This window comes from Ahaetulla prasina, chromosome 1, assembly GCF_028640845.1.
Source record: "Ahaetulla prasina isolate Xishuangbanna chromosome 1, ASM2864084v1, whole genome shotgun sequence".
In the NCBI taxonomy this organism is placed as follows: Eukaryota; Metazoa; Chordata; class Lepidosauria; order Squamata; family Colubridae; genus Ahaetulla; species Ahaetulla prasina.
Window position 1 is genome coordinate 332,968,597 of NC_080539.1, and position 27,321 is coordinate 332,995,917.

At 34.5% G+C, this 27,321-nt stretch overlaps 1 protein-coding gene and 1 long non-coding RNA gene across 3 annotated transcripts in view; both read right to left on the reverse strand.

The window, feature by feature from the left end:
- Window positions 1–9,593, reverse strand: part of DICER1 (dicer 1, ribonuclease III) — a 41,272-nt gene extending 31,679 nt beyond the window's left edge. For both annotated transcript variants that reach the window (XM_058162623.1, XM_058162624.1), the window contains exons 1-7: window positions 9,375–9,593; window positions 6,581–6,743; window positions 5,972–6,102; window positions 4,971–5,105; window positions 2,831–2,991; window positions 2,392–2,560; window positions 893–1,365 (exon numbers count right to left, since the gene is read on the reverse strand). In XM_058162623.1, coding sequence (XP_058018606.1) covers window positions 893–1,365; window positions 2,392–2,560; window positions 2,831–2,991; window positions 4,971–5,105; window positions 5,972–6,102; window positions 6,581–6,743; window positions 9,375–9,518 — 1,376 coding nt within the window. In that variant the 5' untranslated portion in view covers window positions 9,519–9,593. The remainder of the gene's footprint in view (window positions 1–892; window positions 1,366–2,391; window positions 2,561–2,830; window positions 2,992–4,970; window positions 5,106–5,971; window positions 6,103–6,580; window positions 6,744–9,374) is intronic.
- Window positions 9,594–11,135: 1,542 nt separating this feature from the next.
- LOC131187880 (uncharacterized) lies at window positions 11,136–25,742 on the reverse strand. The gene is made up of 5 exons (XR_009152648.1): window positions 25,621–25,742; window positions 25,288–25,463; window positions 18,074–18,178; window positions 15,437–15,501; window positions 11,136–11,321 (listed from the first exon to the last, which is right to left on the reverse strand). It is a non-coding gene; the product is annotated as an uncharacterized LOC131187880 (long non-coding RNA).
- Between the last annotated feature and the right edge of the window lie 1,579 nt (window positions 25,743–27,321).

The following is a 27,321-nucleotide window of genomic DNA, read 5'->3' on the forward strand; positions in this document are numbered from 1 at the left end:
AGCAAATAGAATACTACATATTGATTATCTGGATTTTGAAAAAATGCATATTGACTGAGCCATAAGGCTAACTATATAAGGGGAAATTTTAGCAACCAAAAGAGAGCAGAAAAGAGAAATATTCATTATAGCAATTTATTTGTTGTCTCAGCTAAAGAAATAAGATAATGAACTTGAATATGAAGAGAATAATCCTTTGTAGAAATTTAAAACATAGCAGAGATCATCATAGCCATTTTTATCCTGCCTTTATTATTAAAATATTATTATATTATTTTATTTCTATTATATTCTATTATTTATAATATTGTTATATTGATTCTAATTAATTATACTAAATAATATGATTAAATAATTCAAGACAGTAAACATATCTAATATTTTATCTTCCTATTTTCCCTACAAACACCACCCTGCAACATGAATTGGGACGAGTAACTGGCCCCAAGTCACCCAGCCAGCTTTCATATATAAGGTGGGACTAGAACTTAGTCTCTTGGTTTCTTGCTTAACCAGTTGAAGCTGTTGGCCATTTCAAATACAAGGTCATGGTGTTTTTTGATAGTAATGAACAAATTGAACCATAGAAATCTGGAAACTAGAATTACTATGCTGAAGAAAAATTAGCAAAGAATGGTAGTTTTCTGCCCCATGGATTTTTTTTTAAAAGGAAAATTTAAATTTTAAATTCAATCTTTTCATTTCTTCAGTGTAGGAATATATCAAAGTAGGAATACACATCACTAAATGAGATTTTAAAACAAGGAACATTTCTGTGGGTCTATGTATCCTTTTCTAAGTGATTAGTATGTGTATTATTGAATGGCTGAATAAATTAATACTATGCCCTTTTGCTAAATACAATACTTTTTGTTTTGTTAAAGAGATATACCTGTTTAAAACAACTGCAGTGTATCTTCGTTCCACAAAAATAATTCCACATAAAATATTGGTAAACGGAGAAGGAAAGTTAGTCTCTGTCTTCTCTTTCTCTTCTATTTCTTCATCCTCATCATCATCCTCAGAATCACTCCAAGATACATAATTGTCTTGATTCCTATTATTATACCATTCAACACTTTCAAATTGTTGCCGTTCATAGGGTTTATATTTGCGCAAGATTTCAAGCAGTTTTATTACTTTTGGGGTTACAAATTTCAGGTCAAGTGAGGCAGGAGAGAAGTGCTCTTCACAGAGTGCATGAATTTTCCTTAGGAAAGTATCTGTAAACAATAAAAATTTCCTGTGTAGCTCCTCTTGCTCATGCTTAATGTACTTCTGTAGCTCTCTCACCATCATCCCAGCTACTTTATCTGCACACCACGGTCCCAAAACAAGCAACACTGCCCGGCAGTCTGACAGTATCTGTAACCAAAGAAAAATTTATCAATTCAATATAGCACACAAATGCATTTGTGTATATTCTATTATTAGTTTAATCAATAATTAATTTCATAAGAATTCAAAAGGGTATCTGCATATTCATTTCTCAGGTTGAAATTGAGTAAATTATGATTAATACAAATCAAATATGACTCACATCAGAGTTTTAATATCTTTATTTTTCAACGTAGTATAGATACTAGAATAAACAATGAATATGCAAGAAAAAATGAGGAAAAATACATCACAATACTGGGGTAATGAATAGATTTAGAATGTATGAATACCAAAAAATTTCTTTTGTCCTCCTAATTTCTATTCCTGCAGGTTTAAGGGAACTCAGTTGCCATAGTTCACTTATATAGATATTTTTTCCTTCCTAGTGTTTTCCTAAAATGCAGAGTCTGCTTTTTTTTTGGGGGGGGGAATAAACTGGGTTTTGATCCATTGGTTCTGACAGGAATTGATTGATTGGCTTTTCACCTGAACCTCATGTTTTGAGCTAGATTCACCAGCTGGCTTCATGCCTAAAGCAAGATTAGAACTCAGTCTCCTAGTTTCTAATCTGGCACCTTAACCACCCGACTAATTATATAACTATATAATCTATACATATCCTAAAATTAATATTTAAAAAACAAGCTAGCCCAACAAGGAACAGGTTTTACAACAACTATTTAAAAACAAACAAGAGAATCCAAAGTATTTTTTTTATTTTATTAACAAATTATACATTTCATATTATTGTTTCTTGACCATTTCTAGTAAAATATTAGGAGAGAATTCTGCAACTTGCTCTAACTTAATCTTCAGTACAATTCTTATGTATTTTTAAAATTCCCAGGTTTGATCTTTAGGATTTACAGAGAGTTTATCTTAAGTTCCTAAACTAATTAGCTATTAATACAAAAATTATGTGAATAAATAAAGAAATATTTATGAAATTATGACTTAAAATATAATAAAGCAATTTTAATAATATAATGATGCATAAATTGTTGTCTATACCTGCTTAGAAATTAAGATAGAATCTCTCTCTCTACAATGTACAGATATGTTGCAATCATTCAGAAAGCTAAGCGCATCATCCAGCTCTGTTAACAATCTTTCATAGAGCCCACTTTTGTCAGAGTATGGTCCGCAATCCACCACAATCTCACATGGCTGAGAAGTATATCTTTTCCATGAAAAAACAAAAAAAATTGTTTATAACTGTTCAGAGTTGATAAATGCAAGACATTAATAATTAAAACATTGTATGCTATTTAAAAACTATGAGATTGTAAAGATACAATACGCAAGCTGACATTATCAAAAGAAATTTAAAATTCCATTAAAAATTATGAAAATCAAATGCTAACATTCTAGATATATACATATCATTTATCCTTTCCATATCATGTTCATGAATGACATTTAACGTTCAGTCAAATTTGTGGTAAGATACCTGTCCAAAACTACTAAATCAGTTGCCGTTTCAGCACTGCTCTTTAAAATTTTCTCCAGTTTCTGAATCTTCTCCTCTAACTCTGCCGGATCACACTTTCCATTTAAAATGGAAGCAGTTAATCCCAAGATTCGAGGACAGGATGGACAACTTTCACAAAGCTGAAAATAAATCAGAAGGAAATCCAAGGTGCATTCAAATACAAGGATAGGAAAGAATTCAATAACAGACTGTGAAATTCTATAGGACTAGGTATTTTTCAATACGAAAAAGAATGCCAGAGCAACATTAGAAAAACAAGAAACTGATTTACTGTTTACACACAAATTTAGGTTTTATGTTTAATACTGTGCTGATATTAAAACATAGTAATTTTGGCATACACAATAAATCTGAAGTTAGAATTCTGCAAATGGCTTTGTATCCATTCCACAGGTGAAACCACCTCTCAGCCTTCCTAATGAGACTGCTTTAAAATAATACAGCTTTTTATTCCCCCGTGTAGTCCCAAAGGAGGAAGTCCAATTCTAATTATGCTGGAATTTTAAAGTTCCACAGATGACTTTATAGATTCTGCAGTATCTTGGTTACTTAAGTAAATTATCTACATCTTTTTATTTAACATTTGGCAGCGAGAGAACATATTCTCCAAATAGATAATTTTAATAAAGTTTGCAAACTTCAGTTACTAAGTACAATCAACAAAATAAATCTCCTTGACAAAGAAATATGTTTATTCCATCTTATATTACCCCTAAAACCCAGAGCAAAGAATATTCCCGAGCATTTTTTTTACTGAGTTAATACAAAAATAACTTTGCACACTTGTAAAAATAGCTTGCCACTCGCTATTCAGCTCAGATAGAACCAATTCTTCTTTCATTTAGCAGAATTTGCTGAGTAAGTGCACATGCACTATTCACCTGCGAATCTTAACAGGAGACAGACTCTATTAATTTCTTCAATGGAAAAGCTGCTATCAGAATGAACAATATATTTTTACTATATGAGTACCTAATGACATAAAGTAAGGCGAGAATGACTTACAACCGGTCAGCAACTATTAAGTTAAGATCTCCCTCATCAAAGGTACTTACAACCCAGCTCTGAACACCTGGGTCCAAAATGGTCATGTGACCGCATTTTGGGCTCTTGACAACTGGCCCACATTTATGGCCATTTGTAACACTCTATGGTCATGTGACTGCAATTCATTATGCTTTTGACTAAAATTGGTTTTTACTTCTAGCTTTTTGCAAAAATGCCCCATAATGAACAATGGTTTCCTTAATGACTGCAGCATTCACGTAATTACCAGATTCACCTAATGACTGGTGATTTGCTTAATGACTGCTGTAAAAACAATCATAAACTCAGGTTGATCATGTGATGACCTGCTTTACAACTGTCTCAATAACTGTATAGGCAATCTCCATTGAAGTTGTAAGTCAAGCACTACCTGATAGTAAACTTTGCTAGCCGCTGCAATTTCTGCATTGGAAGGGTGCTTCTTCCAAAATTTATATCCCACCATGAGTGGTACATAAACACTAAAAGGGAAGGCTATGAACTTTTATATAGTTAGGAATGTAGTCCTTGATATCTGAAGACCAAAAGGTCCTCCAGCATAGACAAAGGTGCTTTTGCAAGGAAGCACCAACAATATGTTAGTAGTCTTTGACTTAGAACCAGTCATATAACAACCATTTAAAGTTAAGATGAGCCCATAAAATACTTCTGGCTATTATAAAATGTCCCATCCCCCACAGACTGTATTTTAGGCTCTTGGTGCAGTTTCTGGCCAAAAAACCCCTCACCCTTCAGAAAAATAGGCTTGCTCTTATGTTCATTTAACAATTGTGTATTCACTGAATAACTACAGTAATTTGTTTAATAACTACTGCAAAAAAGTCAGAAAATCTGCTTTGTTCATGTGGGTGTTTTGACTTATGACCGTAATAACTTATCACTAGAAATCTGGTCCCAATGGCGACTGTGAGTCAAGGACTAACTGTATTCGTTGCCTGCTTCAAAGGACCTTTTCAGATTTGTAGTGCTGCACATCTTATAAATACTTTTCCTAACTGATGTACACTGAAAATTGAAGATTAAGTGTTCAATACCTAACTGAGTAATATACCTTCATAATTTCTCTATAAGGATGATCCTGGATTGCAAGATGGCACTCATCAAAAATAAGGAGATTAATGTTTGAGAGGGCTAAATGTTCATTTTTTAAAACATTCAAAGCGATTTGACAGGTCATAACCAGAACCTGAAAAATGTAAAACAAAAATAAGATTATTGCTATGGAAAGAGCTAAAGGTTACACAATTTAGTCAATATTAAAAATTGAACATTTGCTTATTTCTATATAAAAACAGTCTAACACAGAATTTGGCCTTTTATTTAAACTTCTGGCTACATGAGGTGAAATGCATTGTAATCCTATTCAAAGACTGCTCAAATTGAATAATAACATCCTACTTTTTCAAATTAGACAATATTTGTAGAACTGTTCTATAATACTCATTCCTATTGAAGAAAGCCAAGGAAACAAAATAAAGATTACCATTCTACAATGTTAAAATTCTGTTATGAAGAAAACTAGACCTTAGATTAAAAAACCTCAAGACATTTTTGCTATAACATCTAATTGACACAGATTCAGAGAAATACCAATTAAGGGTAAAAATTCCTTAAAGCTGTACATTTGAGCCAACTTTCCTCTTCTTAAAAACTGTGCCTAAGGTGGGACTAGAACCTAATTTCTAGCTTGGTGCCTTAAGGACTACACTACGCTGGCTTTCTAACAGACTTTAGGGTTTATTCCTCATCCTTCAAATCCAGACCCTTGCTTCTTATCAAAGTAATTTTTATTTAAATATTATTAATATTTTTCATATAACGTTACACAACAGAGTAAGCTACAGACTTTGACTGTACATCCCACATAAATGGGTAAGACTATGTTTAATATTGCCAGTTCTCATACCTTTCCTAATTCTATTCTACCCATATTCAAAGAACATTTAGGTTCAATAAAACAGTTAGGTTTTATTGAAATAACACACAATTTTTTACTAGACAAAATTAATCATGGTGTCAAATTTATAGTATAAAAATATAAAGATACCCTACCTGATACTTTGCAAATTCCTGGTTCCATCTTTCTTTTGTCCATGCTTCTGTTATTTCCAAACTTGAATACTCTCCCACTTTGAGATCTGAATGTGTCTTAACAGTTGATACTTGCTGAGCAACTTGATTTGCTTTATAGGGGGAAAAACATGTTAGGGATAGTAAAACAAACATGTATTCTCAAGTACACGTGCAATTTTTTTATCTTTTCTGTCCAATGGCCTGATTCTTGCAGACTAACTGGGCAAGTCCCTGCTGTTTTCTTGCCAAGGTTTATTTTCAAAAGTGGTTTGTCACTGCCTCCTTCTTAGGGCTGAAAGAAAGTGATTGGCCCAAGTTCACCCAGCTGGCTTTATGACTAAGGTGGGACTAGAATTCACAGTCTCCTGATTTCTAGCCTGATGCTTTAACCACTTTTAAGACTCTTTTCAGTTAAGTTTGATTATTTCTCACAAAATGATTATATTCAATTCTTAATATGTACAGTTTCAATTTCATCTTGCCTACTAACAAAACAATATTTCACTTTCTTGTCTTAAAACTCCAGTCTACTTTTATTTTAAAATTAAAAATGATGTCCTTATTGATTAAATTACATTAAATCCATACCGGAATTAACCAAAAATACTGTTCTTTTTCCTTTTTTGTTGAAGTCTTCCCGGATCTGATAAGAAAGTTCTTTAATGAGTAGCACTGCAATAAAAGTCTTCCCTGAGCCAGTGTTCAAACAGACAATAGTATTGTGATCCAGAGCTGCTTCCAGGAGTTCCACCTAAAACAAACACACTTTTATTTTTTCCTTGAATAAGTAAGATTTCATACTAATCAATCAAGACATTTTCAACCATATAATGGTTCAGCATTATGGGGAATTTTTCTGGATTCGGAGTCCTGCTCACAAAGCAGTTGCAGGCTATGACTGGGAGGGCTTAAAACAATTATACCTTGTGCTCTATTTCCACACATTTCTGGGACAGGAAGCTTTGCTCTTGGCTATATCGACCTTTATCACCTCATAGAGGGGTCAATGCAATTTGCTCTACACAAGCTGCTCTTGAGAACCACTGGAGAACTTAAACTGGTTTAGCATACAACAGCTCAAGTAGGTATGGGAATATTTTGGTTTATTAATACAGCAGTATTAATCACAGTCCTGTATGATGTGCACTGGCTGCCAGTTAGCTTTTCCCAATGACAGACCTCTCACTTAGATTAGATTACAACAGGATGCCTTTTCAGGGCTCAATATAAGTGGCAACCAGGAACTAAAATACTTCTTTATGAATGAGGAACACTTGTTTCACAAAAATTGTTGGTTCAGGATGATAGTAGACCAAGTGTACGAGATGTCTGGGCTCAGCACAAAGGAGAGGTCAAAAGCATCATCAGTCTCGAGTCCCTTTGTGCCCACAAGAGATCTAAGTCCAGCCTACTTTGAATTTCATTGACTCTTATCTACCGCCAGCATGCTTTGACAGTTAGTAGTTCAGATTCTTGTACAGAGCTTAAGCTTGCAATAAACCTTTATATTTATTTGAACTGACTAGATTTCCCGATTTCCCTGGTGCATTACCTACTCTACCAAAATTTTCAGACTCTGGAATACCCAAGCTATAGCTTCAGACTCCAGAGATGCCGCAACAGTGGATGAACCAGACATAGCTCTATCAGCAAGATACCAAAGAAGACAATATCAGGAATTTTGCAGCAAATCTTCAACAACTGATATAGCAAGTACAGATTCTGACTCAACAAGGGGTTCTGCAATGACTCTGTTCTGGATAATTTCCCAAACTTCCTCACCAGATTCAGAGACCACTTTGGAGACTGCATGTAAATGGAAACTGCCAAATAACACATCTGGCAGCTCCACCAGAGCAACATCTCCATGAGAACATAGGTTGAACACTTAAAGTTCCTTATAGCAGATCTTGATTGGACAAGCCAGCCTTAAGAGCACAATTCAAGAGCAAGCTCAACAAGGACATAATCACACAACTAATACAAGGTGTTCCCCGTGGTCTACAAGACCTCTAACCCTGTTGCTATAACAACTGAGCCTTGATTCACAGCACTTTTTATAGCAGTTCCAGCCAGCCTCTTCCAAAGCTTTTTTCTTATAGCATTTTTTTTCTTAGACTTCTTCCCAGTTTTAAAAATTACTGAGAACCCCAAATGTTTGTTTATATTAACCAATATTTACCGTTTTGAAAATTACAGCTGACATGTTTGCTGCCACTACCACTTGTCAAAATTGTATGATAGGATTTCAACATTGTATTATTTTTCAACGTAGGCTGGAAAATGATTTTGCAGATCTCTGAGAGGGTTTATGGCTCTCCAGGAGTCCTAGGGCCACACCTTAAGAAACATTATTTCTAGACCATGGTTTTAGATACCAGAGTATCTGTGTATTCGTTACTGAATCATGCAATCTCAGTTCTCAGTTTACACCCAAGTTTTGGAAGGCCCTCTTTCACCTATTAGACAGTCTGATTAATTTGCCATCCTCGAATTATCTGGCCCCTAATGGGCACTCAGAGAGAATGAACCAATATCAGAACAGTACTTTAGGTGCCATCCCTTACAACTGGACTGAACTGCTGTGTCTCACAGAATTTGCCTAAGTAACTCAACACATTTCTCTATAGGTACGTCTCCCTGTCAAGCAATCTATGGTTTCTATATTCACTTCTTGCCCTCTAGAATTCCAGCATCAACTAGAATTCTCCAAACTTTGGAGAAGTTTTTCTCAGCCTTGGCAACTTTAAGAGGTATGAACGTTAAGTTCCAGAATTCCCTAGCCAGAAAATTGCCAAGATTGAGAAATGCCTTGGATTTTTTACAAGAAAGAAAGATTAATCATCTCTTCTTAAAGGAGCACTTAGATTTGACGAAGGTTGCAAACAAGCAAGCTACCGATTCTGACAATTAGAATGGAGAAATATTTATGATAAAAATAGATGTATCCTAAATTATGCAAATCAAACAAAAGGCAAAGAATCATTTTTATACTTAGCTAATAAAAACTGTTGACTTTCTTTTTTTCCCCTCTCTCCACCTTTCTCATTACAATAATAATCTATTAGGAATAGGCTATAATTCCCTGGTGTGTCAAGAGGGAAATGGGAAAGTCCAATCAAAACATTATATTTTATGCATTGTTCTTTCGATTAAGGCAAATAAGTTTATATATTAGTATCACTTTCTAGATACTACAGTACAGTATTCAACTTTGAAATTCCTGGAAACAAAATGGTAACAGAGGGATAACTATATCTTTTCTATGTCTTGTATTAACAACTAGAGACAAAAATATCTATAAGGAACACATATATAATAACAGAAATATAAGACACAGACATATTTTTATTGTAAATAGCATTAGCATTACATTTATTACCTGATATTTTCTTGGTGTGTAAATGTTATCATGAATTGCTTCTTGTTGCCATGGTAGTCCAAAAAAAGGACCCATTGGAGAAGAAGCTGGGGTCATGAGTTGTAGTCCTGCCATGCTGAAGGGTGGAAAAGCAGGGCTTTTCATTCATTCATCCAGTGTTTCTTTTCATAGCATTTTCCTGCACAGCTTACTATTGTGGAAGAAAGTACAACAACATTAAACTATTTACTCATCATTTATGCAAATGTACAGAAAAATATTTAAAAGTTTAAAAATTTTCTAAAATAAAAACTGACACAAACATAGAACTCCAAGAGACAATCCAAATAGTGAAAAGCATTATATTATCACCCTGACTGGGTAGCATCTTTCAATAAGTAAAAAGAATTGTACAACCTTTATTTATGTCAAAAAAACAAACCCAAAAAGGCTTTTAGTAGCCTGTTGAGTCTATACGTCAAAAAGCATGTAGGAGCAGGATAAAGAAACAGGCAAGCCCCAGATTAAAACTAAAACCTGAATTGATTTAAACTAAATTATAATACATTACATTACCCTGTTTCCCTGAAAATAAGCCCTATCTTGAAAATAAGCCCTAGCATGGTTTTTATGTATGTGCCTACCCCCAAAATAAGCCCTACTTAAGAGCTTGCACAGCCAGCCTCCTACCCTACTGTGAGCAAGCAGAAGAACTGGGCCTCCTGTACATGGGGGGGGGGAGAGATACTCCCTGAAAATAGCCCTAGTGCCTTTTTTGGGACCCAAAAGAAAATAAGACCCAGTTTTACTTTCGGGGAAACATGGTATGGCTAAACTGGGATTAGTCAGATTCTTATCTGTCAGGTTGAAATTAACAATTCAGTGACTTCAGGGGAAACAATTGTGAACTAGCACATCTCTGAATGAGTTGAGGCGATGACCATGGCAGAAACCTAAGAAGCAATGAGTAGACTGGTCCTAAAAACCTCTTTTGTCTATCCATAGTGATAACAAATTAAAGTGATAACGAATTAAAAATACACTTATTTATTCGCGCGGGGCTGGCTTAAATTTTATTGGTTTTAAATTTTATTGGTTTTAAATTTTATTGGTTTTAAATTTTATTGGTTTTAAATTTTATTGGTTTTAAATTTTTTACTAGTAATTTTAGGCCAATTATGTAATAAGTTTTTTAATTCGTATTTTAATTGTATATTACATTGTTTGTTTTACCTGGCTGTACACCGCCCTGAGTCCTTTGGGAGAAGGGCGGTATAAAAATTGAATTAATAATAATAATAATAATAATAATAATAATAATAATAATAACAACAACAACAACAACAACAACAACAACAGAAATTCAAGACTTTGTGATTTCAGAAATTGGACATTAGAGGGGATTAAAGATTCCAGGTAGAAAAGAAAAAGAAAATTTGCCCTTTGGTTTGGTTTAATTTACAAAATGACACAAAATATTACGACATATGAAATATTGCACATCATTAAAGAAAGGAATCAGAAATTATCAGGCACAATTATCAGCAATGTCTGCTGCTAAGTTTATATATTAGTATCACTTTCTAGATACTACAGTACAGTATTCAACTTTGAAATTCCTGGAAACAAAATGGTAACAGAGGGATAACTATATCTTTTCTATGTCTTGTATTAACAACTAGAGACAAAAATATCTATAAGGAACACATATATAATAACAGAAATATAAGACACAGACATATTTTTATTGTAAATAGCATTAGCATTACATTTATTACCTGATATTTTCTTGGTGTGTAAATGTTATCATGAATTGCTTCTTGTTGCCATGGTAGTCCAAAAAAAGGACCCATTGGAGAAGAAGCTGGGGTCATGAGTTGTAGTCCTGCCATGCTGAAGGGTGGAAAAGCAGGGCTTTTCATTCATTCATCCAGTGTTTCTTTTCATAGCATTTTCCTGCACAGCTTACTATTGTGGAAGAAAGTACAACAACATTACAACTATTTACTCATCATTTATGCAAATGTACAGAAAAATATTTAAAAGTTTAAAAATTTTCTAAAATAAAAACTGACACAAACATAGAACTCCAAGAGACAATCCAAATAGTGAAAAGCATTATATTATCACCCTGACTGGGTAGCATCTTTCAATAAGTAAAAAGAATTGTACAACCTTTATTTATGTCAAAAAAAAACAAACCCAAAAAGGCTTTTAGTAGCCTGTTGAGTCTATACGTCAAAAAGCATGTAGGAGCAGGATAAAGAAACAGGCAAGCCCCAGATTAAAACTAAAACCTGAATTGATTTAAACTAAATTATAATACATTACATTACCCTGTTTCCCTGAAAATAAGCCCTATCTTGAAAATAAGCCCTAGCATGGTTTTTATGTATGTGCCTACCCCCAAAATAAGCCCTACTTAAGAGCTTGCACAGCCAGCCTCCTACCCTACTGTGAGCAAGCAGAAGAACTGGGCCTCCTGTACATGGGGGGGGGGAGAGATACTCCCTGAAAATAGCCCTAGTGCCTTTTTTGGGACCCAAAAGAAAATAAGACCCAGTTTTACTTTCGGGGAAACATGGTATGGCTAAACTGGGATTAGTCAGATTCTTATCTGTCAGGTTGAAATTAACAATTCAGTGACTTCAGGGGAAACAATTGTGAACTAGCACATCTCTGAATGAGTTGAGGCGATGACCATGGCAGAAACCTAAGAAGCAATGAGTAGACTGGTCCTAAAAACCTCTTTTGTCTATCCATAGTGATAACAAATTAAAGTGATAACGAATTAAAAATACACTTATTTATTCGCGCGGGGCTGGCTTAAATTTTATTGGTTTTAAATTTTATTGGTTTTAAATTTTTTACTAGTAATTTTAGGCCAATTATGTAATAAGTTTTTTAATTCGTATTTTAATTGTATATTACATTGTTTGTTTTACCTGGCTGTACACCGCCCTGAGTCCTTCGGGAGAAGGGCGGTATAAAAATTGAATTAATAATAATAATAATAATAATAACAACAACAACAACAACAGAAATTCAAGACTTTGTGATTTCAGAAACTGGACATTAGAGGGGATTAAAGATTCCAGGTAGAAAAGAAAAAGAAAATTTGCCCTTTGGTTTGGTTTAATTTACAAAATGACACAAAATATTACGACATATGAAATATTGCACATCATTAAAGAAAGGAATCAGAAATTATCAGGCACAATTATCAGCAATGTCTGCTGCTATGGTTAGATTATTTCCAAAAGTTGTTCAGAAATGACGGGTGTAAAAGGGAATGTTTTGAGAGATTTACAGGATAAAAAAGTGAAACAAATTTTGTCTGATGTAGAAATATTAAAACTACTAGAAAATAAATAACTTGGATTGTAAGACAAAAAAAAATTAAAGTGAAAGCACTAATGACAACTGAAAAAAATAGCCTAAATAAGAGCATTCTATTAGTTACATAAAAGAGTGGCTAAAGACTTGAATAAGTATTTTCCCCTTTACTTTTTTTTTTTTGCAACTTTTACACGTAGTCCTCGACCTGTAGCAACCACTTGAAGTTATGATGACACTGAAAAGTGACTTATAACCAGTTCTCACTCTTATAACTGTCATAGCATCCCTGCAGTCACCTGATCACAATTCAGGTGCTTGGCAATTTGCAAGTATTTATAAGAGTTGGAGTGTCCCAGGGTCACTTGACTGCCACCTGCGAGCTTCCCAGTCTGTTTCTGACAAGAAGTCAATGGGGAAAGCTAGATTTTGCCTAACAACCATGGCAAAAATGGTCATTCAATCTGGTGCAACTCACTTATTGACAGCACTGCTCAGTGACAGTAGTTCCAATCCCAACTGTTGTCTTTAAGTCAAGAACTACTCATATTATTCCTTTATCTCTCTATCTCCTTCGATCCTCCTAGGGAAGGCCAAATTGTCACTTCTCCATGCAATATAATTCCTACTGTTGTAAAACACTGCAGGCTTGAAGTTCAAAGAGGTATGCAATCAACTGAAATAATTCTTATATAGTCCCACTTTCTTTGCAGCAGATTGACTGGTTTCAAATCACATTTCTTTTGTGAATCTGAATTATCCAGATACTAGATACATCTGAATATTTTCCACAGACATTATCATTTCATCAAACCTTTAAAAAAACATTCAACCAAAGATTTGAATATTATCAAATGGTTTTTTTTCAACCAGCCATTTGTCAGTAATCCAATACATTATTGCTCTGTGTGAGTTAGGCAGAGAACCAAGAACGCTGAAGCAGAATGAAGAAAATATTATCTGAATGTTTTCAATCCCAAATTAAGAGAAAAGGAAAAAAATAAACTTCAAATATTTGACAAATTAATAAAATGCAGAAACCCTGTGGTGAAAGTCTAATATTGATATAAATCAAAGCACTTTACCATCCAAAAGCATGCTATGTTTCCATACAGAAAAGTGTAAGTTATTCAAGACAACAACATAAATCAGAAGGAAAAAGAAAAAACAACAGATAAAGCCCAGTAGGGGATTAGAGTAAATCAGCATTCAGCCAGCCAGTCAACTTTAAGACAAAAAGCAAAATAAAACAATAAATTCAAAAAATTTAAGTTAAAACCCAGGCATACTTAGAAAACAAACTGCTGAAAGGAAGATGGATTTGCCCAATGACTTTCCGACCGCTCCCACAATCTTCAAGATTTCCCTTCCCAGGTAGGTCCATGGCCATTCAAAAGTTGTTTTGGGTCATTTCTAAGTGCTCCCATTTAAATTCAGGAAGCAGCACTGCCAGAGAACCAGCTTTGGCAGCAAAATCAGCAGATCGTCAGCAGGAAAAGGAAAAATTCCCACCATTCAGCAGCCATCTTGGGGAGAAGGACAAATTTTAACTTCTCTTATATTAGCATTCTAAGCATTTCTGGAAATTTCTATGACAAGAAAAATATGAATCACTTTCACATTAATCTGAAATTAAACAAGATATTCTTGTTTATTTCATATTTCAAAAAATATTCTTTTTTATTTCAGTAAAGAGCATCTGATAAAATCTCTAAAAATAACATTTACAAAATAGAGGACTGATTTGCATTTTATGTACAAAATAAAAGTACATCCAAGCAAATTCAAGGGATTTACACCTAGAAATTTTTCCTAAATTACTATCTGTAATCTTATAATTTGGCATTCATAGTTGTTTCTTAGGAAACTAAATTCTGCTAAGTAGAAGTAGAAGAGAGATATCACTGAATGCCTTCTTATTCTTACTATGCACTGAACTTTCTTTTTGATTAGTAGTAATGGGGAAATAAGAACTACATTATTAGGTCCAATGCCCAGGAGCATTCAAGATACATGGAGTATATTATGTGACACATCTAGGAAATCCCTCTAACTTTAATCTTGACACAAATATTTCCAGCCTGTCAAAAGTCTATTCTACCCCACAAAGGTCTTATCTGCCTCCCTTCTTATAGAAAAAGATTCAAAAAGTATTATGCATAGGATGCTCTCAAATGAACAACAGAATTGCAGCCTTAGTGAGCTAGTAATCAGGATGAGGTTTAAACCAATGACTACGGTACTGCTCATTCACCTATGCTACATTAACTTTCCAGACTTAATGGATTTTGTTTATAATTTGGAGACCATATTCAATTGCATGAACTAGTCATTCTTTTGTTATATATTTTGCACACTATTCTGAAAAAAGTTGAAAAAAATGTCAAGTAGTAACAAAATAATTCCAATACCTGTATATATGTATTGTATATACAGGTAGACCTCAACTTACAAAAGTTCATTTAATGACCATTTGAAGTTGCAATAGCACTGAAAAAAGAGACTTTTGGCTGTTTTTCACTTATGATTGTTGCAGCATCCCCATGGTTATGTGATCAAAATTCAGATGCTTGGCAACTGGCTCATATTTATGACAGTTGCAGTGTCCCAAGGTCATGTGATTACTTTTGTAACCTTCTGACAATAGAGAAGCCAGATTCATTTAACAACCGTGTTACTAACTTAACAAGTACAGTGATTCACTTAACAACTGTGGCAAAAAAGGTCATAAAATGGAGCAAACTCACTTAACAAATAACTCGTTTTGCAACAGAAAATTTGGGTTCAATTGTGGTCGTAAGTTGAGGACTACCTGTAATAGAGAACATAATAGATAGGTTACAAAAGCATATCCATTTTTTTCCCATTATAACTTTTAAAGCAACTTTATTATTTTTTGGTTGTTTAAAAGAGGGTAGAGAGGGTAGTTATGAGAAGAAACATAATGGCAAGCCTTACTTAATTTTGCTATGCTTTCTGTTTCTAGTTCTTTCTGCCAATCTGCAGCATTGCAAAGATTATTTTCCTCTAAATACTCCTTCAAAAGAGAGAATCTTTCATTTTCTGCTATTTAAAAGAATCTAATAAATATATAAAGAATGAATATTTAAATACTAAGTGACAATGTTCAGACAATGAGAATTTAATTGAATGGAAAAAGTAGAATGTAAATGAATATGTATCACCAATAAGATTCTTCATGAAATTGGCGGATAATAAGAACTTGTGATAGTACTGTATTACTTTTTATCTTACAGGCAATCTTTACTCTTCAGAATGCAAATTCCATTTAATCTAATTTAATTCAGTGGCAAAACAACAACAACAAAATAGTGTGCAGCACTAATCATATTTAAATGGCAAAAAAGCTTAAGTCAAGGTCTGGCATAGGGGAATGTGGAAGGGATTCATGCTTAATAGAGCAAATACAGTGAAAACACGCAACTTCAGAGCTTAATCTGATCTCCTATCCATGATTAATATACAAATGATACAAACATTTCCCTATAGGTATATTAATTGCTATCAAATGCAACATTCATTTTATACAAACAACTACAACCTTCCTATTCTTTAGTTCAATTCAATCTTTATGAAATACCTATGTACGAATTTTACATTTTCATTTTTAAAAATGAGGATAAAATCCAAAGCAAACGTGCTGTAAATTCTTAATCACATTGTTCCTATTTTTAGGAATATTCTTTATTGGCCAAGTGTGATTGAACGCCCAAGGAACTTGTCTCTGATGTATAACTTTTTGTACAAAAGATGGTCCTCATTTATTTATTAAACAAATTTATATGGCCATTCAGCTCATACACGGTTACTGGGCAGCATACATGCTAGAAAACTATGAATGAATAAAACTATCCCTTTCAAAATTCTTTACAATTATATGCATACTGAAAATCAAAAGCTATTTCTACTATCCAATAAAGCCCCTTGAAAATATTTTCACTTTTAAACTTTTGAATTTTAATAATTTTAATTGGGGTATTTTATGAATTTTATGGGTCAAATTTGACGGTTTTAAATTTTCGGCCATTTATAGAATATGTTATTTTAATTTTTGTTTTAATTTATATATTGTACTGTTTTTTAATCTGGCTGTACACCGCCCTGAGTCCTTCGGGAGAAGGGCGGTATAAAAATCTAAATAATAAATAAATAAAATGTACATAACTGAGCGGAGACCCCACTGAACTAAATGGAACTTACTTCTGGGTAGACATAAATGGGATTGTACTATTGTTAACATATTATAATTGATACTTAAGTAAATAGTTGTAAAAAAAATTAGTATGATTGTTGCCAACAGCTGTAATTCGACACTTTACTTTTCTTACAATAGTGTCATGCTCCAGTTATACAAAGTTTTTTCAAAGGTTTAAGAATGGGACACTAAGTGTGAGGGTCTAGGCAGAATCATGCCTCATGTTCATGACTCTGAACCATAGATTATGATTGTGACTTGGAACCGACTGTTCAACCCATAAGAACATAGTTGACTCCATGTTGCAAGTAGAGATGGGGAAGCATACAATTATATTAAGAAATGGCTTTAGGAGGATTTTATCTTTGAAAATAAGATAGTACTTCTTTTCAGATAGAATAATTTCTGTAAGGATATTAACTTTACATATTTGCATATTGTGATTTTAAGTTACATCTGGCACTATAGTAACCTTGACTCTTCACTTTCACTTCAGCGGCTTTCCCTGCCAATTCAGTCACTATAAGGATATTCAAACATTTTGAATCTTAAGCATATGAGAATTAAAATTCTGCTATCTTTTCTAATGTAAATATTTTAAATCATTTGATTTAAAACTATTTAACATCTTTGCAAAAGTCTATCTCTTAAGGCACGTATCTGACTTAGTCAATGTTAAGGAAGTACACATAGGAAAAAATATTAATCTTGTTAGTATTCTGGTTGGTTTACAATATTGTAAACTTCAGAGTCATTTAGTGAAATGGATGGTATAGAAATGTGATAAATGAATAAATAAAATAATTACAAAAATATTTTGTTTGTCTTATAGTCCTTTGTATTTCAGATCAAAATACAAATTTATTTTTTTATAAATAATCAAAGTGATCAATCCACATTTTTCACAATAAATTATGTACAATTTAATATGGACATTATGGCATATAAAATTTCAAAACAAACAACATAGACAGCTGTTATCTCAATAAACTTTTCAACATCACAAAATGTCTCACTTTGAGAAGGCAATTTTGAAATAATAGCTACTAATTAATTTATATTCTCATTTCTTATAATTTTCTCTATGATCTATTTTTTCCAAATATTTTATAAAATGTAGTAATGAATAAATTATTAATTTTGTGCAGATTAACTATCGTCAACTTACTGTATTAATTTCTGAGATCTCTGCGTATATGTTTTCTGAACTGCATTCTGACACCATTATATCTGCGTGTATGGTGTGTATGGTAATCACATCACTGCCAAGCTCCTGTTCATTTAATAGAAGAAAACAGAAGAAAACAAAATAAAATAAAAAATTCAACTACAAAAGATATTGTGATTTCTTCTTTGACCAAGATTTAGACTAGTTATATCAAATGTTAATTTAAAGCTAAAACTTGCTTTTAAAGGAATTAAGGCTCAAAAGAGTTATTTATAAGCATATTTAGATGCATTCAACTATCTTTAAATACAATCAATGTTTTCAATTAATTTTTTTATCTTACAAAACCTTGAAGGGGAAGTAAATTAATAAAGTAAACAGAATATATTCTACATTATAAAGCTGAACATCAAATTAGGAAAACTAATTTAGCATCAGATTGTTTTATGTATGTATATTTTTTCTCAATCAATTACAGGAGTAGTATGTCCCTATTTGTCTTACTGGGCCTTTTCAATACTTTTCGATATCATTGAGCACAATTTCATTGAGCAAAATGGAACTCCCTGTAAGAGTTGGGGATAGCAGAGGTTGTTTTCTAATAGTTTCACTCTTTGCTCAGGGTGAAAACTTAAATCACTTCTTGTGGGGAGACTGAGGTTGGCCTATAGCTCTTGATATGAAGGATACTATGAGTCAGTCCTATCTTCCCTGTTTTTAGCCTCTTTTGGAATACTTTGGGAAAGGTCATTTGGCTGTTTGGAGTTTGATATCATCAATATGCTGCCAATACTTGTCCTTGGCCTGAAGGAGATGCTGTCAATATCCTTTTCAGTATCTAAAGCATGGTTGTGTTCAATCTTTTGGCTTGACTGGGTCACATTGAGTGAAAATGAATTTTCTTGGACCGCATATAAAATATATAATATAGTTAATTTTAAAATATATTTTTATTATTTTGTGGGGGCTGCGTTATTGTCTAATGCTGTATGCAGGCCACAGGTTGGATATATCTGATCTAAACGCTGTCACAGCCTGAATGGGAGAGAACAGAACTCAAGAGTTGCTGCCAATACAATGATCATTGATGTGCAATCTCTACCTATCAAAAAGCATGAGGGTCTTTTTGGATTCACACCACCTTTTTGAATATAGATAATAATAATAATAATAATAATAATAATAATAATAATAATAATAATAATAATAATAATAATAATAATAATAATAATATCAGAGTTGGAAGGGACCTTGAAGGTCTTCTAGTCCAACCCTCTGCCCAGGCAGGAAACCCTACACCATTTCAGACAAATGGCTATCCAACATTTTCTTAAAAATTTCCAGTGTTGGAGCATTCACAACTTCTGCAGGCATGTTGTTCCACTTATTGATTGTTCTAACTGTCAGGAAATTTCTCCTTAGTTCTAAGTTGCTTCTCTCATTGATTAGTTTCCACCCATTGCTTCTTGTTCTACCCTCAGGTGCTTTGGAGAATAGTATATATAATATAATAAATATAATATATAAATATATGGCCAGAGATCTACGACAGCTTCAGCTACTGCACCAGTCGCAATGGTCTATAGGGCAAGAGAATCTGTCTGCAATAATTCAGTCTCATTATCCAGCCACATTAGTATAATATATTCCATTTAGGGCTGCCCTTAAAAAATACTCAGAAGCTACAGTTGATCAAAAATGCAGTTGCCTGCATTCTTTCTGACCCCCAGTTTTGACAGAATACATTATTTTTGCAAAGACTGTACTGGTTGCCGATTGATCTCTGGATACAATTTAATTAATTTTGACATATAATGTCCTTTGTGGCATGGCACATGGATTCCTGCAGTCACCAACTCTAATCAGTATTGGCTAGGCTGAATAAAACATCTAACGAGGAATAGTTACAAATTCCAGATTTTCAAGTGCCAATGCTGTGGAACAGCCTCCCAGTGGCGATCACATTAGCCCCCTCTTATTGGCATTCTGGAAACTGTTGCAAAAGAAGTACTTTTAAATGTTTTGAATTAATTTAACAAATAATTTGTGGAAGCAAAGCTAGAAAACCATGAAAAATGTATCATCACAAAAAAGGAGCAGATAGCTCATTCGTCTATAATACAGCAATCAAATAAGTCTACCAATAGCTTCTACAATAAATAAGATAGTTACAAAACACAAAATTCTTGTTTTGTATCTGTAACAAGTATCAGCATTGCCCTAAAAGTGCTTTTTTTCCAAAAGGCAACTGGATTTTCTTGGTTTTTTTCTTTGAAAACATTTCACTTCTCATCCAGAAAGCTTCTTCAGTTTTAATTGTTAGAACTGAGTTAATACTGAAAGAAGTTTCTTGGATGAGAAATGAAATGTTTTCAAAGAAAGAAAGAAAAGCCCAGTCACCTTTTGGAAAAAATATCTTTGGGACAACCATGAACTGGATGATTAAGAATCTCAATAGATAAATATTAGCTTTATAATTTACTGTTTCAAATGAAGTGGAAAAAAATTTGAAACCCATCTACTTTTCAGATATTTTTATAAAGCACTTCCTTGCATTTTGAACACATAGATACTATTTGTCTAATTATATATTTCACTGAATGGAGCGGGGGGGGGGGGAACTGACCACAGCCATGAAACACCAACAATTGCAATACTATCTTTTCTTGATTTCTGAATATAGAAGTCTCATTGATGTTCTTTTTTGCCTATCTTTATATGGTATCTAAGAATGTTAGCTTGGTCTAGGGGTTCAGGCACCAGATTAGAAGCCAGAAAACACAACCATGACAACGATAATGGAAAATAAAGAACAAAGGTAACTGTATATGCAGATCATTCTGAAGAATATTACACTGCTTAAATCCTGATAAGAAATATTTATTAGATTTTTATGTTGCTACAACTGTGCAGCACTCAGTAGTGTATGCATAAATATAAATACAATATAAAGTACATATAAAGTCTAATTTCCATGGGGAAGCTGTTCTATAATGTGGGTCTACCACAAACAAGCACTTCCTCCTGGCTTCTACCCTCTCTCATATCCCAATAATTAGGAATTAAAAGCATTTTTTTGCAATATTTACATTGGATGAGTTTATTCTAGATGAAGAAAGTGTCCCAATACTTTTTCTTCACTTCTTCAAGTCTTAAATATCTTAGATTAAGAATAATTTAATCACATTTCTTAAGATTACAAGCAGAAATAGAGCAACAGTTAAATATCACTCATCATCTATCAGAGTAGATATTAACAATATATAGCCAGTGTGCTGTATATTTTGCAACATATACTGCGATTCTCAAAATTTCTTTGCAGCCTTATATAGTAGATTGCAAGGATTAACTATCAGTTTCTTCCAGTCTGCTGAATGGACAAAGATACTATGAAAAAGCACTCAACGGTGCTGAAAAAAAGCATATTCCAACATGTTTGGCAGACATTTGGAATTGCACATTTCATTCCCCATCTCCCAGCCAATCTTCTGGAGATCACTGTTCCAAAAATAACCCACAGAAAGGACAAGGCTTCTTCCCTGCAATTGTGTTCAAAACCTGGAAAGACAGCATATCTTTTTATATGTGTATATATTTACAGAGAGAAAGAGATAGCCATGGTGCATCACTGCTTTTTGCAAATCGAGGGGCAAAACTATTCCAAATTGTATTGTATCTGCTGTAAATTTTCTACAATTTTGCCACTGTTCAACACAGTGCTAAAAATGTATTATCAATTCTCCAGCTTTGTTCTGCTAAACAAATCTGTTAAACAATATTTGAATTGTTCAGTATTTAATTAAAAATAGTTATACCATGTGAATAATAATAGAAGACCGCACTGCTTTTAAGATAACTTGCCCTGTACTATGCAGCCCTGAAAAGGCTATAACAGATTTTCTGAAAACACCTTTCACGTTAAAAAATGGCTGTTCTACATGTGATAAAACTGTTTAAGAGATTACCTGTGTTGCATTAAGAATGCTAATAATTTTCTTCTGATAATTTGATCAAATTGAATCTCTATATTCTTTTTCAAGTTTTTGCCCTATAAAAAAAAAGGTCTTGCATAAATAAAGCAAGAACACATACATGTAGAAAACTAACTTTTGGTATACCCTGTGGACATATCCTTCAGTGTTAAGGGTACTGGCAACTTTACAAAAAGATATTTTAAATAAAGAGTGGATTAACAAGTCAGCTTGCTTGTTTTTTTCCACCTTGATTTTTCATCTCTGCTCTTAGATGCTGAGATGAAATTTCATTGTAAAACGAAGAAGTTATAGCACTTTCAATTTTAAGTCAGACGTATTTTATGGCTTAGGCAAGCTTTTAAATTAAATTCTGTTCCTAATTAATTGCAAAAACCCATATTCAGATTATGCTATGAAGCAATATTAGTCTTTACAGTTTAGCTATTAAAACTAGGGGGTAGAGAAATTAAATGCAGAAAAATGTGTTCAAATTCTCTTTGATATTAAAAAGCAAAAACAAGTATTTAGCCTTCTTTTAATAATTTGAGTTTCTCTGTTCAAAAATCCAAAATAGGATAAACCAGAGGAACATCTGTTAAGACTAATCTAAAACAATAATTAAGGTCTTTTCATTACAGCAAAAGATGGCAGTACAATAAGGTTTCATACCCATCTTAAATAATCTTGTGCTATAAGTATAGTATTAGAAGTTATGATACATATCACTTCCCCTTTCTTCTCAGTAAATACAATAATTTAAAAAGATGCCATCCTCATTTTCTTTTTAAGTTGATAATCAAAATGGCTGTTTCTAATTATGATGCTATGACTGCAATTATTCATTTAGCACTCCAATAATTGAGCAGTATTATAGCTGATAAGAATTTTGAATTTTATTGAATGGTGTACATTTGCCTTCATTCGGTGTACATTTACTTCTCTTTTTCTCAAAACCCATTCCAGAGAATAGAGATGCAGGAGCATACTTGAATGGCACTGATTATATCCCTTTGAATTACTAATGACGTTTCCATTCTGTAAACATTTTCACTATATATTAAACATTTGCTTCAGTTGGGGAAGGATCTTATCAGACAAGGAATGCATTCATATTATTAGATGTTAACCAATTGTAATTTTTTCTCTCTCTCAATCATTTAACAGGACTATCACAAACATTCATTTCTCTGCAAATCTGTGTAGCAGGTCCAGTTTTTATCTTGAACACAAATGCTTGTGCTAAGCACATACTTTTCAGTATCCTGTTTTGCAATTTTCTATCTGCTTTCCTAAGCCACCGATTTGACTAAATTTCTTGGCTTTGTAATCAAAAAACCAAGCATTGCATTCAGTTATAGTATGTGTATATGTTCCTGGCTTAGAGCAAAGTGTAATCTGGTCGTGCTGCTCTGTATCTCATAGTGTAATAGATGTCACAACAATGCCAACTCAATCTAACCTGTAGTCTAATATGAGAAAACTGGCTTCTTCTCACTAGCAGAATTACAGAATAACAGAGTTGGAAGGGACCTTGGAGATCTTCTAGTCCAACCCCCTGCTTAGACAAGAAACCCTACACCACTGAGGCAGGAAACCCTACACTACTGAGGCCCAAAGTAATTGCAGATAAGACAACACATACTGTGCACTGCATTTGCATTAATAAAACTTCCCTAAGAAGGTATTCTTCCTACATTGCTCAAAAATCAACTGAATTCAGCTTTAAAAATATGCTTATCTATAACAAAAGACAACCATCACAGACCATTTACGGAACTTTCCCTACAAATCAAATTGAGAATATGAGAGTTTACATTACTTGATTTATATATTAAAAACATCACGATCAAATTCAATCTCCTAGGATTTCCCACATTTTTAAAACACAATTTGAAGCATTAATTAAATATATATTTATATATAGCATTCCAAAAGATAAAGCATTTTTTAAAAATTCTACAACAGACTGTTATTTCCATTGTATTATGGGGGTCTTGTTTCCAATTTGCCAAACAGACAGAAGACAATTAGAAATCAGAAACAACAAAACTGTTAAACTGATAGGCATATTTTGTTCAGTGGCAACTTGAGACTGATATAGAGGATAAAGAAAAGTTAGTTTAAGAAATGAAGTGGGAGGAAAAACAATACTTGCAACAATGTCCTGACCTAGACATATTTTTTTAAAAAAAGACAATGATATGGGGTGACATAGGTCTAAAATCAGTTTAGTAGATGTCCTTACATCTATTTCAAAGATATCTAGATATAGATGGTTGGGGATTGCTTTAATAAAATCTCTGTAGTTCCACGTGTTATACTGAGGCATTCTTATTTCTGGGAAACTACACTAAGAGGAGCATCAAAGAACCACCAGGGGAGAAAACTGGGGGGGGGAAAGGGGGGGGGAGGATAAATGTAGAATTTTCCTGTTCTGGCCCAGACACTGCAGGAAGAGAATCTAAAAAACAGCAGCTAATCAACTGAATGAAAGGATCTCTCTAAATTCGGTGTCCAATGTCCTTCTCAATCCACTACAAAAGATTAATACGGTAGGTCCTGATGCAGATTTTCAGAACTCTTTAACAAGGCTATTTACTCCTGAGAGGAGTTAACAATACCGCCTCGAACTTCAAACAAAACGGCGGTAATTGTCGCGTTATCAACCCCAATTCACCGCACTCAGATGGGCGAGATCCGATATGAAAGACTGGTATATAACTGGCAGCTGTTATTGGGGGAAAATTCATAACTCTCCCCCCCCCCAAATTTCCTTCAAGAATGCTCAACGCCAATTTATTATAACGCAAAGACATATGTACCTGGATTAACTGATTTTGTGATTTTTAAAAAAAATAAAAATAAAAAGCGAGAGGAGGGGGTGGTCGAGGGAAAAAGAAAAGAAAAAAAACCCCACGGAAGCTCTTTCCAAACCGCGCCACCTCCGGGGAAAAAGAGAGGACGGCGGGTAACTTAAGGAGAGGCCTCGAGTGCACCCGCTTGGGTGGGAAGACAAAGGCTGCTGCTGCTGTTGCTTTTTCCACACGTTTTTGCGACCCGGCGTTCCCAAGTGGCGCCCAGCTGCCCTGACGAGAGGAAAGAAAGGCGAGTCCAGGCAGCATCAGGTGCCGGGCCCTCGACCCTCACGCCAGGGAGCAAAACCTGGAAAGCTCCAACTCGACCCAAGGAAGCGAAGAGAGAGGCGGGGAGCAACAGAAAACGGTCAACGGCGCCTCCTACCTGCCAGGTGGGACAGTCCGGAGTTTAACCCGGTTTACAGGCGTCGCCTCATTGTGCCGCCATTGGTGCTGCCGCCGCCATTTCACCTTGGTCGCCGCCTCCTCCTCCTCCTCTCAACTGTCAGGTTCCTCCATTTACCTGGGGCCGGCTGCGACAAGCTTCCTCCCCGCCCCTGCCTACGCAAAAAAAAAAAAAAAAAAGGGTTCCACCCCCGCTTTCGTCGAGGAGGCCCAATGCCACGCCGTCGGCGCAAAACCAGAGTCTGAAAAAGTCAACGCCTCTCGCTCGTCCGGCAGCGTGTCCCAGCGCGCGGCACCCACGCGACGAACTCACCTAACATCACGGCGCGTCTCTCTCTTTCTCTCTTCCCCTCCTTCTCTCTCTCTCTCTCTCACCGCGTGCCCTTTTCTTCCCCCGTCCGCCTCCTCGCCGTTTACTCAATAAAATAAAAGAACGAGCGCGATTGGCGAGGAAAGCCGGGTTAGAGGTCAAAGGTGGAGAGATTAGCCAATGGGAATGCCGGAGACGGCGAAGAGGTTGGGAAGCGGCTGGGAGAAGGAGGAGGAGTTTGCAGGAGAAATTCACGTGCGCCGATGGCCGGATCTTAGTCCCTCGAGTTCCTTTCTTGTCCTTTTTCCTTATTTATTTATTTTATTTATTTATTTATTAATCATATTTATATACCGCCCTATCTCCCGAAGGACTCAGGGCGGTTCACAGGCACTTAAAAAACACATAAATACAGAATAAAAACAGTTTAAAAAACTTATTATAAAGCCCGTTAATTAAAATGTACAAATAAAACCTAATTAAAACCCATAAATTTAAAATCTAGCTCAGTCCTGCACAATTAAATAAATATGTTTTAAGCCCGCGGCGGAAGGTCCGAAGGTCCGGAAGCTGACGGAGTCCGGGGGGTAGTTCGTTCCAAAGGGTGGGAGCCCCCACAGAGAAGGCCCTTCCCCTGGGCCTTATCTTATCTTATCTTATCTTAGAAGCCGGAGAGTTTGAAGTAGCTGAACTGATTGTTTTTTTGTGGCAGATATTGAAAAAAAATCTAAAACTTTATAAGCAGTCCTTGACTTACAAAAATTCATTTAGTGACCGTCCGAAGTTACAACAGCACTGAAAAAAGGGCATGACGGTTTTTCACTCTTAACAACTATTGCAGCAATCCCATGGTCACATGATCAAAATTCAGATGCTTGGCAAATGTCTAGTGATGGTTGCAGTGTACCATGGTCATGTGATCACTTTTTGGGACTTGACAAGCAAAGTCAATGGAGAAACCAGATTCACTTAACCATGTCATTAACTTGACAACTGCAATGATTCATGTAACAACTGTGGCAAGAAAGGTCATAAAATGAGGCAAAACTCACTTAACAAGTGTTTCACTTAGCAACATAAATTTTGGGCTTAATTGTGGTTATAAATTGAGGACTACCTGTGTTAAATAGCAGGCTGAAAATTAATGTAGTAACTGATGTGAGCCAGATTTGCCCTGTAGGTCATTGTAGACCTATGCAGGCTAAAATGAAAAATAAGATCAGAGCTCATAATCTCTACAGGGTTCCCTTTTTTCTGCTATGAGGAGGAAAAAATTAGAAACAATTTACATAACCACTCATTGAAGGATGGCAATATTTATGTGACAACTTGAATTAAAAGGTTGCTTTGATTGTAAATACTTCAACATTTGAAATGAGTTCATAGCAAACATGGAACAAAAGATGTAGCTACTAAATTACTTACTAAATATTAATATTAAATATTAATTACTAAATTGTTTTTGAGAACCAGTTTGGTGGCTCTCAGAAATAATTTAATGGTTAAGGTGCTGGCCAAGAAATCGGGAGATTGAATTCTAATCCAACTTTAGGCATGAAAGCTGGCTGGATGACCTTGGGCCAGCCACTCTCTGCCCACAACAACCCTGTGAGGTGGGCTGAGAGAGTGACTGGCCCAAGGTCAATCACTCAATTGGTCAGTAGAAGTAAGGAATAATAGGTATGTTTATCACCTTAAGTTATT